This window comes from Schistocerca nitens, chromosome 7, assembly GCF_023898315.1.
Source record: "Schistocerca nitens isolate TAMUIC-IGC-003100 chromosome 7, iqSchNite1.1, whole genome shotgun sequence".
In the NCBI taxonomy this organism is placed as follows: Eukaryota; Metazoa; Arthropoda; class Insecta; order Orthoptera; family Acrididae; genus Schistocerca; species Schistocerca nitens.
In genome coordinates, this window is record NC_064620.1 from 57,753,765 (window position 1) to 57,769,579 (window position 15,815).

A 15,815-nucleotide genomic window follows, 5' to 3' on the forward strand; every position below is an offset into this window, starting at 1 on the left:
ACTGTTGTTCATATTATTTATGCATCATATGTTGAAAACAATAGCCTGTCTGGGTGAGATTAAAATATGTAAGCACAAAATAAGCAGCCTTGCATATGCGGATGACTTAGTTGTGATGGCAGATTCGATTGAAAGTTTGCAAAGTAATATTTCAGAGCTATATCAGAAATGTAAGGACTATGGTAATAAGATTAGCATCTCCAAAACGAAAGTAATGTCAGTGGGAAAGAAATATAAACGGATTGAGTGCCAAATACGAGGAACAAAGTTAGAACAGGTGGACGGTTTCAAGCACTTAGGATGCATATTCTCACAGGATGGCAACATAGTGAAAGAACTGGAAGCGAGGTGTAGCAAAGCTAATGCAGTGAGCGCTCAGCTACGATCTACTCTCTTCTGCAAAAAGGAAGTCAGTACCAAGACTAAACTATCTGTGCACCGTTCAATCTTTCGACCATCTTTGTTGTATGGGAGCGAAAGCTGGGTGGATTCAGGTTACCTTATCAACAAGGTTGAGGTTACGGATATGAAAGTAGCTAGGATGATTGCAGGTACTAGTAGATGGGAACAATGGCAGGAGGGTGTCCACAATGAGGAAATCAAAGAAAAACTGGGAATGAACTCTATAGATGTAGCAGTCAGGGCGAACAGGCTTAGATGGTGGGGTCATGTTCCACGCATGGGAGAAACAAGGTTAACCAAGAGACTCATGGGTTCAGCAGTAGAGGGTAGGAGGAGTCGGGGCAGACCAAGCAGAAGGTACCTGGATTCGGTTAAGAATGATTTTGAAGTAACAGGTTTAACATCAGAAGTGGCACCAATGTTAGCACTGAATAGGGGATCATGGAGGAATTTTATAAGGGGGCTATGCTCCAGACTGAACGCTGAAAGGAACAATGTCTTAAATGATGATGATGATGAATTTACGTTCACAAATCACTGTGCAGCGAACCGTCATAATATGCATAACTAGACCAGATAACCCCCCCCCCCCCTATGAACCATGGACCATGCCGTCGGTGGGGAGGCTTGCGTGCCTCAACGATACTGATAGCCGTACTGTAGGTGCAACCACAACGGAGGGGTATCTGTTGAGAGGCCAGACAAACGTGTGGTTCCTGAAGAGGGGCAGCAGCATTTTCAGTAGTTGCAGGGGCAACAGTCTGGATGATTGACTGATCTGGCCCTGTAACACTAACCAAAACGGCCTTGCTTTTTTAGTACTGCGAACGTCTGAAAGCAAGGGGAAACTACAGCCGTAATTTTTCCCAAGGGCATGCAGCTTTACTGTATGATTACATGATGATGGCGTCCTCTTGGGTAAAATATCCTGGAGGTGAAATAGTCCCCCATTCGGATCTCTGGGTGGGGACTACTCAAGAGGACATCGTTATCAGGAGAAAGAAAATTGGCGTTCTGCGGATCGGAGTGTGGAATGTCAGATCACTTAATCGGGCAGGTAGGTTAGAAAATTTAAAAAGGGAAATGGATAGGTTGAAGTTAGATATAGTGGGAATTAGTGAAGTTCGGTGGCAGGAGGAACAAGACTTTTGGTCAGGTGAATACAGCGTTATAAATACAAAATCAAATAGGGGTAATGCAGGTGTAGGTTTAATAATGAATACAAAAATAGGAGTGCGGGGAAGCTACTACAAACAGCATAGTGAACGCATTATTGTGGCTAAGATAGACACGAAGCCCACGCCTACTAAAATAGTACAAGTTTATCTGCCATCTAGCTCTGCAGATGATGAAGAAATTGATGAAATATATGATGAGATAAATGAAATTATTCTGGTAGTGAAGGGAGATGAAAATTTAACAGTCGTGGATGACTGGAATTCGACTTTAGGAAAAGGAAGAGAAGGAAACGTAGTAGGTCAATATGGATTGGGGCTAAGAAATGAAAGAGGAAGCCGCCTGGTAGAATTTTGCACAGAGCATAACTTAATCATAGCTACCACTCGGTTCAAGAATCATGAAAGAAGGTTGTATACATGGAAGAACCCTTGAGATACTAAAAGGTTTCAGATAGATTATATAAAGGTAAGACAGAGATTTAGGAACCAGATTTTAAATTGTAAGAGAATTCCAGGGGCAGATGTGGACTCTGACCACAATCTATTGGTCATGAACTGTAGATTAAAACTGAAGAAACTGCAAGAAGGTGGGAATTGAAGGAGATGGGACCTTGATAAACTGACTAAACCAGAAGTTGTACAGAGTTTCAGGGAGAGGAGAAGGGAACAATTGACAGGAATGGGGGAAAGAAATACAGTAGAAGAAGAGTGGGTAGATTTGAGGAAAGAAATAGTGAATGCAGCAGAGCATCAAATAGGTAAAAAGACGAGGGCTAGTAGAAATCCTTGGGTAACAGAAGATATACTGAATTTAATTGATGAAAGGAGAAAAGACAAAAATGCTGCTAGTGAAGCAGGCAAAAAGGAATGCAAACGTCTCAAAAACGACATCGACAGGAAGTTCAAAATGGCTAAGGAGGAATGGTTAGAGGACAAATGTAAGGATGGAGAGGCTTATCTCATGAGGGGTAAGATAGATACTGCCTACAGGAAAATTAAAGAGACCTTTGGAGAATAGAGAACCACTTGCAAGAATATCAAGAGCTCAGATGGAAACCCAGTTCTAAGCAATGAAGGGAAAGCAGAAAGGTGGAAGGAGAATATAGAGGGTCTATACAGGGGCGATGTTCTTGAGGAAAATATTATGGAAATGGAAGAGGAGGTAGATGAAGATGAAATGGGAGATATGATACTACGTGAAGAGTTTGACAGAGCACTGAAAGACCTAAGTCGAAACAATGCCCCAGGAGTAGACAACGTTCCATTAGAACTACTGACAGCCTTGGGAGAGCCAGTCCTGACAAAACTCTACCATCTGATGAGCAAGATGTATGAGACGGGCGAAATTCCCTCAGACCTCAGGAAGAATATAATAATTCCAATCCCAAAGAAAGCGAGCGTTGACAGATGTGAAAATTACCGAACTATCAGTTTAATAAGTCACAGCTGCAAAATACTAACGAGAATTCTTTTCAGACGAATGGAAAAACTGGTAGAAGCCGACCTCGGGGAAGATCAGTTTGGATTCCTTAGAAATGTTTGAACACGTGAGGCAATACTGACCCTACGACTTATCTTAGAAGAGAGATTAAGGTAAGGCAAACCTACGTTTTTAGACTTAGAAAAAGCTTTTGACAATGCTGACTGGAATACTCTCTTTCAAATTCTAAAGGTGGCAAGGGTAAAATACAGGGAGCGAAGGGCTATTTACAATTTGTACAGAAACCAGATGGCAGTTATAAGAGTCGAGGGACATGAAAGGGAAGCAGTGGTTGGGAAGGGAGTGAGACAGGGTTGTAGCCTCTCCCCGTTGCTATTCAATTTGTATATTGAGCAAGCAGTAAAGGAACCGAAAGAAAAGTTTGGAGTAGGTATTAAAATCCATGGAGAAGGAATAAAAACTTTGAGGTTCGCCGATGACATTGTAATTTTGTCAGAGACAGCAAAGGACTCAGAAGAGCAGTTGAACGGAATGGACAGTGTGTTGAAAGAAGGGTATAAGATGAACATCAGCAAAAGCAAAACGAGGATTATGGAATGTAGTCTAATTAAGTTGGGTGATGCTGAGGAAATTAGATTAGGAAATGAGACACTAATATAGGAAAGGATTTTGATATTTGGGGTGCAAAATAACTGATGATGGTCAAAGTAGAGAGGAGATAAAATGTAGACTGGCAATGGCAAGGAATGCATTTCTGAAGTAGAGAAATTTGTTAACATCGAGTATAGGTTCAAGTGTCAGGAAGTCGTTCCTGAAAGTATTTGTATGGAGTGTAGCCATGTATGGAAGTGAAACATGGACGATAACCAGTTTGGACAAGAAGAGAATAGAAGCTTTCGATATGTGGTGCTACAGAAGAATGCTGAAGATTAGATGGGTAGATCACATAACTAATGAGGAGATACTGAATAGGATTGGGGGGAAGAGGAGTTTGTGGCACAACTTGACTAGAAGAAGGGATTGGTTCTTAGGACATGTTCTGAGGCATCAAGGTATTACCAATTTAGTATTGGAGGGCAGCGTGGAGAGTAAAAATTGTAGAGGGAGACCAAGAGATGAATACACTAAGCAGATTCAGAAGGATGTAGGCTGCAGTAGGTGCTGGGAGATGAAGAGGCTTGCACAGGATAGAGTAGCATGGAGAGCTGCATCAAACCAGTCTCAGGACTGAAGACCACAACAACAACAACAGACCAGAGAAAATCGTACATTACTTTTGGACGTGAGTGTATATAGTCCATCAATGTGTAGAGTGGAATGCTTGGGGACGAAGTCATAGACTCACACTAGTTCACAAGAACTCTGACATTTGAGAAGTGTCGTGTTTAGTTTTCAACCCCGAGCATTTTTTGCATACTATGCCCATGACATTGTAAAGAATGTTTTTTTTCGTAATACATTTTACACGGGTGAATATTATTGTCACTACCTTTCTTTTTTCTGACTAGTAATTCCAAACTGAAAAACTATTCCTGCAAGGAATACCGTGTGTAGTAATCCTCCAGTTGCATTTAATATAAGGGTCAGGAGCGCGATTCCCTTCTCTAAGTGGCTACAGATGGGACGTATCTGTCTCCATCTGTACTGGAATAGCAAGACTTGTAAGAGACCTAGTTGCATCTTCCTGTGTTAAATCAAAGCATCGACTCTCTAATATTTCCACCAACATGACGTCGTTAAGTGACGTCGCCACCCCATCACAGACGTACCACGTATATCTATAGCTGTGAGGCTATAATGGAAGTACAATGAAACAAGCTAAGTTTCCTTTCACTTAAATAATGAGTTCCGTAGCTCATAGGGATGCCTACTACCTTTTTTTTTATTGTACGCATTCTTCTTTCACATAAGGCAGCAAACTCGACAATTATTTTGCGTAATAATGCGCAGACCTACAGAAGTCACTCGAAAAGTTACCAATCATTCTGAATGGGTACAGTACAATTCTTTGTTAGTTTCAAACCAAGGAACTAATATTATCGTACCAGAAGTCAAATTTTGCTTTCCTCAACTCAATAATAGCTGCTCACAGATTCTTCGACTTAGACGCACCCTGGGTTACATCCAACTTAGCAACAGAACTATACTCTCTTCTGATTTAATACTGAACTGTTTTGCGAGAATCAACTTGATAGTCGCTCCTTTGGCAAGAAGCTGATGACACATAAGTGATTTGGCTCTTTCTACTTCCTCAGTTGTCTACTGCACGGACCGAGCGAGGTGGCGCAGTGCTTAGCACCCTGGACTCGCATTTGGGAGGAGGACGGTTCAAACCCGCGCCCGGCCATCCAGATTTAGCTTTTCCGTGATTTCCTAAAATCTCTCAAGGCAAATGGAGGGATGGTTCCTTTGAAAGGGCGCAGCCGACTTCCTTCGCCATTCTTCCCTAAACCGATGGGACCGATGACCTCGCTGATCGGTCCCCTCCCCCAAATTAACCAACAAAAATCTACTGCACGCTACATCTACATCTACATCTACATTTATACTCCGCAAGCCACCCAACGGTGTGTGGTGGAGGGCACTTTACGTGCCACTGTCATTACCTCCCTTTTCTGTTCCAGTCGCGTATGTTTCGCGGGAAGAACGACTGCCGGAAAGCCTCAGTGCGCGCTCGAATCTCTCTAATTTTACATTCGTGATCTCCTCGGGAGGTATAACTAGGGGGAAGCAATATATTCGATACCTCATCCACAAACGCACCCTCTCGAAACCTCGACAGCACGTTACACCACGATGCAGAGCGCCTCTCTTGCAGAGTCTGCCACTTGAGTTTGATAAACATCTCCGTAACGCTATCACGCTTACCAAATAACCCTGTGACGAAACGCGCCGCTCTTCTTTCGATCTTCTCTATCTCCTCTGTCAGCCCGACCTGGTACGGATCCCACACTGATGAGCAATACGCAAGTATAGGTCGAACGAGTGTTTTGTAAGCCACATCCTTTGTTGATGGACTACATTTCCTAAGGACTCTCCCAATGAATCTCATCCTGGTACCCGCCTTACCAACAATTAATTTTATATGATCATTTCACTTCAAATCGTTCCGCACGCACACGCCCAGATATTTTACAGAAGTAACTGGTACCAGTGTTTTTTCCGCTATCATATAATCATACAATAAAGGATCATTCTTTCTATATATTCGCAATACATTACATTTGTCTATGTTAAGGGTCAGTTGCCACTCCCTGCACCAAGTGCCTGTGGTTCTTTAGTGGACACAGGAGCGAGAAGCACATACTGTTCATAAATAGAGAATTCCGGCATTAATTTATTCTACACCTAATATCAAATAATGAAAAACAATACGTAACTTTGTTGCTGTAGTCTGCAGCGTCATATTTGAATGTAGAAGTATATACAGACACAAAAGATTTATAAATCTATCTACTACTACTACAATGTGATCAGGCCCCGTGAACCGCACGCATCTACAAGTTTCCTCCTCCACTGTATTCTGTCCATTGCTGCTATCCGCCATCCGTCAACATCTATTGACACTTGGTTTAAATCTTCATGGAGTCCATCCCTCCAACGCTTCATGGGTCTCCCTGGCGATCTCTTTCCTGTAGGTGTGAAATCAGGAGCTTCCGAGGCCATCTGTGATCCTCCGTCCGGGCCACATGGCCGGCCCACTGAATTCGTTTGGCTGCTATGGTGGACTGCTGGTATAGTTACTCAAGCTCTTGCTTGTATCTGATCCTCCATTTCCCTGTATCTGCATCCAGAACCGGACCGAGGATCTTCCGAAGCACTTTTCTCTCAAAAACAAGGAGCTTATTGAAGTCCTGTTTCCGGATACTCCATGTCTGTCACTCTTTCATACAATTTCTATTCAGAAAATGTCGATCCCTGACCAGTATGAAGGTCTGTAAATGTTATTCAACTGGCGAACACATAAAATGGACTCAGTGCATGAGCGTTCGAACTTAATTAAGAACACCCTCCGCTGGAGCTCCGGAAAGGGTCTGTTCGCACATCATGGATAGCGGCGTAATCGTTCATGGGATCTCCTCGTCCCGCGGTGTCGGCTGTACGAAACGCGGCATTGTAACTGGCGGCCAGCCTATTTGAAAGTGCGGCCGACTGGATAGCGGCCAATACCAGATAAATGTTTGATGAAATCTTCTCACGTTACCGGTCAAGTCATGGCGCCGTGTTGTCGCAGTCTTTCGATGAGTTGCCTAGTCGTCATTGTGAGGCGGAGTGACTTGGTCTGAAGATGATGCGAAGAACAATGATTGAAACTTTGCGAAAACACAACGCCACGACTTGGCCGATAACGTGGGAAGATTTCATAAATGAAATTCACCAACAAAGCCTACGTCCGTGTATAACAACGTGGTGTTTCGATTACTGTACCTTTACTGAACTGAGGTGTGATATGTGGGAATGAAGCCATGGCTCCAAGTACCAGATAGTTTACAACCTGAGGTTTTCGGAGATATCAGGATATCTTTAACGAAATATTGCTAACCAACCGCACAGGCGTATTAGAAACAAACTGTTTTCAGTTAGATCCGTATCTAAATGGGCTCAAATTTCACACAAGAAGTGGTAAAGCGCGACGGGGCAGTACATTTTTTTCCTGATGTGAGACAACTAACGAACCAGTGTGATCCAAGCCCGAACACAGTTTTTATCATGCCCACCAAAATCACCTGACGTCAATCTTCTGGATTTTCTGGCTTGGGTCACCTGAAAAGTGATTCGTACAGCTCTCCTGTTGATAGGGAGAGAATATATTTATTCTTTAATGAAATTTGTCATTAAAAATATAGCACTTTTTTAAACCAACAGATCAATTCATGGAATCAATACTAGAAATAAGAATAATCTTCACAAGAATTTCAAGTCACTTAGTCTTGTACAAAAAGGTGTGCATTACTCAGGAACACAATTTTCAATAACTTGCCAGCAGCCATAAAAAGCTTAACAACCAATGTAATTCAGTTTAAGAGAAGCCTAAAGGATTTATTGGTGGCCAACTCCTTCTACTCCATTGATGAATTTCTCAGTAGAACCAACTGATTTGTGTGTGTATATATAAGTACAATATAACTTATGCACAATTTCAGTGCAGTAATGTGTTCATTGTAATTAAGTGTGTTTGTGTGTGTGTGTGTGTGTGTGTGTAAGTACAATGCAACTTCTGCACCATTTCAGTGCAGTCATGTGTTCATTGTAAATAAGTATTACAGTAGTTGTATTACTCGTTTATTACCTTATAAACAAATTAAAAAACCAATTTTATTTTAAATAAATATTAGTATTTGTAAAATGATTCTTTCATATAGTGTTCATTAAAAAACGACGATCATTCCACTTGGGACCTGTGGAATGGTGCATTGTTTGAGTTGTAAATATTTGTCAGGTATTATTGTTTTTCTGACATGTTCTACATCCTGGAGGACCTCCTCACTACGGATCAATTGGAATGAAAGTAAATCTAATCTAAACCGGAAATGCGAACTGTAGAATTTATCAAGATTTACGAGACCGACCTTTGGGTATTATAAAAATTTCTTATTCTACTGCAGAGAAGAATGCATTATTGCATCACAGTACGAGAGCGACACGTGTAACACTAAGTTAAATTTAACAGTTTATGTTCTTGTTTTCCTTTTAAGGCTGGCCATGTTTCAGATTCGTGCCGAACTTGATGGGGTCGTAATCGAAGAGATTACGTTTCAAATACTTGTATACTGTCTAGTCCAATAGTTGAAGTCAATGGCCCTTCCTAATAACATATTCTGAGATTGTGGACACACATTTGTTTCTAGTAAGTTGAGAGTTGGCAATACTCTCTTAGGATTTAAAGGTTGGCTACAGCGCGCATACACAAGCTCTGGAATCTAAGATATTGTTGTCGCGCTTCGCAGCGCACGGATTAATTAGTGGCAGTTTGGAAGCCAGTGTAGCAGCCCGCCTGCTGTGGTGCGCACGTGTGTTGGGCGAGGGGTCGTCGCCGAGCTGCCGTACTGCCGTGTCCGCCAGCAGCGACACAGGATTTGGTATTGAGTTGATATTTTTTTAATAATTTGCAGCGCTCTTATTAATTTAAAGAAAAGGGTTTGTGTATGTGCATAGCAGCAGGCGGTAATTTTGATAATGATAGGAGTTGAATTCTTAAGGGACACCATTGTTAGGCGAATAGAGTAAATATTGATTTTTGTCATTGATTTCTTTTGTAATTGTCACGGAATTGTTTCACTATGTATTTAATTGAGAAGTTTTTCAGTCTGTCTCAAGGGTTTGATTAATTTGTAATATTGCTTTAAGGCCACTGGAGGCGGATTTACATACGAAGCGATTGTTCAAAGAGCTTCTAGCGTTTTGTTAATTGAATGAGAAAGAAGCGCTTTCAGAATATAGTTTTTGAAAAAAGAAATTACTTGTTTGGGTTATCATTTATCGAGTTTAGATTTGACCAAACCCTTTCTCTTGAATTATATGTAGTTGTAGTAAGCAGCAGCAGCCGCAGCAACAGCAGGAGCCGCCATGCAGAACATGCATTGCACTCAGCAAGAACAATAGGTTTTTTTATGTTTTTGATAAATAATGGAGTGCAGCAGATCAAGCAGTGGCAGCAGAAAGACCAAGTAGATTATTTGTTGCACATAGGACCAATTAAAAAAAAATAAAGTTTACAAGAGTACAACCATGAGATTTCCAGTAGAAAACACGAGAAAAGAAAGAGCTCCCGCGACTGTCAAAGTGTATTTTCAGTCATCTTATTTTCCATTGTTAATTATGATTTCCTGTGTAGATTGTGTCATTCCACTGATGGTGCTTTAAGGCGTACACTTTTCACAAGCAGAAGAACAAAATAACATACTAGTGTTTCACAACAAGATTTATTAGTATTGACACTATCCTTTTAAAGGAGAGGTGACAAGCTTTTCTTCTGAGATTTAGTTGTTAGCAGTAGACTTGGCCCATATTACAAGAAATAACGATGAGCCATCGAGCCGGGCGCCGCTGTCGAGATTGCAGGGCGCCGGCCGCTCAGTAGCCCAGCTGCTTGAGGGCGGCCAGGACGCCCATGAAGGGCGCGTTGTAGACGATGCACACCTCGTTGTGGACGTAGTCGGTGCGGTCGTCGTTGTAGTCGTCGTTCTCGCCGGGCCCGCCCACCAGGGCACCGGTCACCTCGTGCGGGTTGGGATCCGTGGTGCTGTACTGCGTCCAATCACAGGTGGCGGGCAAGTCCGGGCACGACCTGTGGACGCGTTTGTCTGCGGTCAGCAAAAATAGCACGTGTGCGTAGTAAGCGTCTTCATAGTTTTACGAAAGGCACCAGACAGCGTACCGAATTAAGGCATGCAACAGGTATGCTACGAGGGGCGTTCAGTAAGTAATGCAACACACTTTTTCCCGGCCTGTTTGGACTGAAAAATTGCTGAATTTATTGTGGGACATCGTAGAATATTCCCAATTCATCCCCTATAGTTTCACATAGTTCCGATAGGTGGCAGCATTAACGTAGCCTCCAAAGTGGTGTCTGCAACAGCAATGCGTCCCTAGACGTTAGCTGTCATCGAGTTCCTTTTGGCGGGAAACCTGAGCGTCGCAAACATTCGCAGGAGTTTGCAGAACTTCTACGGAAAGCTGGCAGTGAACAAAAGCCCTGTGAGTCGTTGGGCGATGCGTCTGTCATCAATGCAACAAGATCACGAAAATCTGATCTCCCGAGTACCGGCCGGCCGCAAGCAGCTGTGACTCCCGCCATGTTGGAACGTGCGGACACTCTCATTCGTGGTGATCGATGGATCGCGATCGAACACCTCCCGCCAAAACTTGCGGTCTCTGACACATTCATCCACCAGTTGGAGAACTGAAAGGTATGTGCCCCCTGGGTTCCTCGCCGCCTTACAGAAGACCATAAAGAGCAACGAACGACCATCTCAGTCTTTACGCGTTACGAGTCTGGTCGTAACAATTTTTTGTCGAACGTCGTCACAGGGGATGAAACACGGGTTCATCGCTTTGAACCGGAAACAAATTGGCAATCGATGGAGTGGTGCCGCGCCGTGTGCAAGTCGCGTTGATGCCTTCCATAGCAAAGCATCTTGTCTCGTTTTCTTAGTGTCTTCACTGGCGCCACTACGTTTTCTCCCCTTGTCTGTCGGTGAGTGGCAGCATCAGCGCTTATCGATAGGGGTAGCTGCGAGAGCGACGACTTCGTTGCACACCGTGCCCTGCACGTTTAAGTTGAGTGAAGACTTAACTGCTAATGCAGCCTCGACTATTCTGTTGGTGAGCTTCGGCCCCAAAATAGTCGATTTTTTTCCTGTGATAAGGCCTTCAGCCGTCAAACAGTCAATTGTGTTTTTTAAGGGGTCGTTTTAAAATTTTAATTTCTTTAAATAAAGTTTACGTATTTGTTGTGCAACCGAGAGTAACTGATTACGGCCCCGTCCACAATCGTAACCTTATCCTGTCCCATCCTGAGAAACCAGCTCTCAGGCACCACTCCTTCTCCTCTTCGAAGGAAAAGTTCAAAGCCGCACCATTGCTGGTAAAGTCATGGCGACTGTCTTCTAGGACTCGGAAGGGATTATTCTGTTTCATATTCTCCCTGAAGGCGCAACGATCAAGTCTGAATGTTGTACTATCCTCAGAAAATCGAAGAAATAACTTCAGCGTGTTCGTCGACACAAAAATGGAAATGAACTGTACTTCTCCATGAAAACGCAAGGCCCCGACCAAGTCTGCGCACCCGAGTGAAGCTCAGAAGACTTCATTGGACTGTTCTGCCTCATCCACTCTACAGCCCGGATCCCTCACCTACTGACTTTCATCTGTGTGGCCCAATGAAGGGGCCGGCCGGAGTGGCCGTGCGGTTCTGGGCGCTACAGTCTGGAGCCGAGCGCCCGCTACGGTCGCAGGTTCGAATCCTGCCTCGGGCATGGATGTGTGTGATGTCCTTAGGTTAGTTAGGTTTAATTAGTTCTAAGTTCTAGGCGACTGATGACCATAGCAGTTGAGTCGCATAGTGCTCGGAGCCATTTTTTGAACCCAATGAAGGATGCATTCCGTGATGAGCAGCATGTGAATGATGGGGGGGCTATTGATGCAGTAAGACGTTGACCAGGAGAGTGGTGCCATACACCCATAGAGTCCCTCCCACTAAGGTGGTGTAAGGCCGTCGCGCCGAACGGAGATTAGGTTAACAGCACCACTCACTAACGTTACTGGAACACGCCCGCTTCTGCCGCAATTTCAACGTTGGGTTGTGCTTCGCCTGGTCTGATGGATGGCTGCGAAGCACTGTGCTCTAAATACCGCCCACCTTTATTAGTGCGGGGCCATGTCTGGCGCATTCCTAAGCCCTGACCTTTGTTATCCTCTGTAAGAGGCTTTCTGGCAGCTAGGATTGAAGAGGATATTCTCTTGCATCTCACTTACCAGAGATGCTCTATTTTAAGATATTTTAACCTATTTATCCCTAGTCAAACATCCTGTGTAAACTAACATTTTAATATACACCTGAAGAAGGGGACGTGAGTTCCTTTCTAGAAATAAATAATTTTTACAACAATAGCGGATTTTATCATTGACTATGTATAACAGATGTGGATGTCCCGTGAATAGAAACTTGTGTAAAATAGGAATTTGTAGCCAAAAAAGTGGGGAATCATATGGTGCTTCGGAATCCTGAAAGAAACTAACGTGCTTCAGGAGAAAAGAAAAGTGTGTTACAATACTTCCTGAACGACCCTCGTACGATGTCATTTTCAAATTTTCAACTTCACTGTTGTTTAACATTACATGTAAGGACGGAGCTTTTCAAGTTTTTTGCGCAACACACAGGGGCATGCTTCCCTCGAACCTACGAGTGACATGTCACTAGCAAAAACGATAGTATTCGTAATTATAAATAGATAAAGCTATAAGCGTCTTTGAGAGAATGTGGAACGAGACACGGAGCAGTAGGGGCAGCTAGTGGTATGCCGCCCGCAGCGCTACAACTGGTGGGAGCCACAACTACAGCTTAGGGGAGTGTGACAGACTGCAGACAGAGGCCATCCGTGTTGTCCTCTCCAACGCTCCAACTACAGTAACAAGTTAATCTTGCTTGCTATCTGAAGCTACTATAATTAGACAGGAGTCAGTCTAGGAAATAAAGATCGCTGATTTTTGCAACAGTGCATAAAGTGAGTGTAACACCACATCCCAGAACACTTCAAAAATTCAGAAACAGACCGAAAGGCGATTTTTTATTTATTTATTTCCTTTCAAACAAAAAAAAAATTGCTCTTCAGTTTGTAGCGACGCTTCGTATTTCCACCTCGATACTTTTCGATCTTTGCAGAATACAATCAAGCATAATACATGTGGATGTTTAATATGTTGACACATTTACCAGGACCATTGTTAGCATCATATAATTCACTCGTTTCCCAACTTCCTTTCTAATTACTTAAGTAAGAGCAATTACCTAGCAGGTACAGAATCGGTTGGAGTCACTCACTGCACTCAACGCTAACAAACTGTGGAGAAGCGAGTGGCCAGAGGCATGCAAATAATTGGTAGAAAGTGGAGGGATGCAAAGCTGCGAAGTTCCGTAACTTCCCAACGCGAGAGTCTGGGGTCATTCCGTTGTCACTCTTCTGCATTCTTCTTCTGTTTTCTGAGTCAGGTGGACTGCTTTACGAGATTAGCAGGCATCTCTACGTCCGGCTGCCCTGGCAAAGGACAGGAGGTACTTGTGCTTGGCAATTACCAAGTGCAGACCGGCCAACTGCATTAGCATGTAGTCAAGTAGAGCTTTTTCTGTTTTATCTTCAGTTGTCACGGATGAAGCTCTGTTCATAGCTTCAAGATTTAACAGACTGCTGGTTACGAGAACGGAAAATGAAAAGGATTTCGAAAAATTTTCGTTTGCTGATCCATGTTTGGGGAGCTTTGACACTAAGTGTGGATTCACTCAGGAGCTTCACTCAGAGTCATACGGTCTACTCTCCCGTTAGTTTTTCTTTACTTCTACTGATTTTTGCACAAGTTTCATACCCTTTACGCCGAATGCACACCGACCAGCGCAGGTCGTTGCATCCGCAGCACAGTACAGTCACCCGCTATTATAAAGTACCGCTCAGCTCCGGTGTGGTACGAAAGTCAGGTGGCAACACTGAGGGCCATTTCATTCGATTCATTCGCTTTTCTCTTCTCTTCAAGGCATCTAGTATTTCGTTAACATCTGTAATACAGATTCATTATTATTCGGGAAGGACAATTTGTCTCGTGAACGAGGAGTAGGAAATCTGTTGGTTTCTATTCCCTTCTTTCCCGTATCCAAACACCCGTCAACTATTCAGTAAAAATCATTCCTGTTTTTCTAATGGATCCTATGGTTGATGTTTATTGTGGTCTCCAATTTCTGAAGTCATTTTCAATGCCCGTATTTATGCGGTGAATATAGATGGTATTCACTGAACGAAACATCTTGTTTCAAACAGTAGCACCATTCATCCTCTAAATTCGTGTGTTAGGTTAAAAGACGTCCCAAGTTCAGTTCACGTAAGTCGCATGCGTAATGAAAAAGAAATATGAAATTCAGTTTAAGAAAGTCAGATGCGTTATTACAAATAGTTAGGAGTAAGGGTAATTTGTGCTAAATTCCAGACCATAAAGTGAATGTCAAGGGGTCAAATTCATTCCTTTAGATGCGGTTTTTAGATCTTTGTGCGGGTTCTTCCAGACATTCTACTTTTGATCTGCGCACACGAGTCAGCCGACACTTAAAAATATAATCACTCCAACCGGCATTTCAAGTCGTCCGACCACAATTTAAGAGCCCAAAATACTTTAATGACAGTGTCATTTTTGTTTGATATTTTCGAAGTATTACCACTGACTACGGCGACAAAGAACGCCACCATACGGCTCTGCAGGCACTTGACACCGTGGGGAAACTACTTATCAGTCTAGATGAGTCGAAAGGGGAATCATTCTAGCGGTGATCCGGACCGGGAATGAGGAAAGCCACTGACGTAAGTTGCTCTGACAAAGGGCAGATTTTTGTTGGTGAGAGTTGTCTTTAAGTGTTACTGTCGAAAGGGTCGCACCCAGTGCTTAAGTTACATTTGGACAGTGGTACGAATATTGCACGTTCTGCTTTGCGACAAACCAGTCTTACGCATGACAGCTAAATTTGGGGCCGTTGTTCAGAAAGCGAGACCGAGGTGGGTTACCACCCGTCAGTTGCCCAATGTGGAGAATTTTTGTGCGGGCCACAGCTTCACTGCTGCTAGCAGCAGCAAACTACAGGAACTAACTGTGAATGCAGGTGTGTGTTCCTCTTGTTCAAAACTTTGTCCCCACTGCGCCGTCATTATTTTAATGATTAGGCCGCAATGCCATAAACAAGACGTAGTCCGATTGCCGGACTAATCTCGTGGCTGTACAAAGGTTTTCTGACATCTTATCGGTTGGTAAAGCCTAGGGGCAGGTGAGTCGAATCGCTTTGTTCAATAGAGCTGCGACATTAACATAACCAGGCAGTAAGTAGTGTTACACACAAACAACCACGATATGGAGTATTTTCACACATATGACAAGACTCGAAGAATATTTGGCTAACAGAAAGCAGTACGTTACACATATCGCGAATGTTCAACTGAAGAGTGTAATGTAACTCTCTCAATACATATGATAAGAGCAGGAGCTCTAACAAAGTGTTCTCTAATAATGCCGTTGTCTACATGGAATTATCGTCGTTGAAC

The 15,815-nt window shown here is 43.2% G+C and overlaps 1 protein-coding gene across 1 annotated transcript in view; it reads right to left on the reverse strand.

Moving 5' to 3' along the window:
- Positions 1–9,925: 9,925 nt before the first annotated feature.
- LOC126195201 (endoglucanase A-like) overlaps positions 9,926–15,815 on the reverse strand; it is a 113,071-nt gene continuing 107,181 nt past the window's right edge. The window contains exon 8 of the mRNA XM_049933715.1: positions 9,926–10,309. Within this exon, the coding sequence (XP_049789672.1) occupies positions 10,096–10,309 (214 nt within the window). The 3' untranslated portion in view covers positions 9,926–10,095. The remainder of the gene's footprint in view (positions 10,310–15,815) is intronic.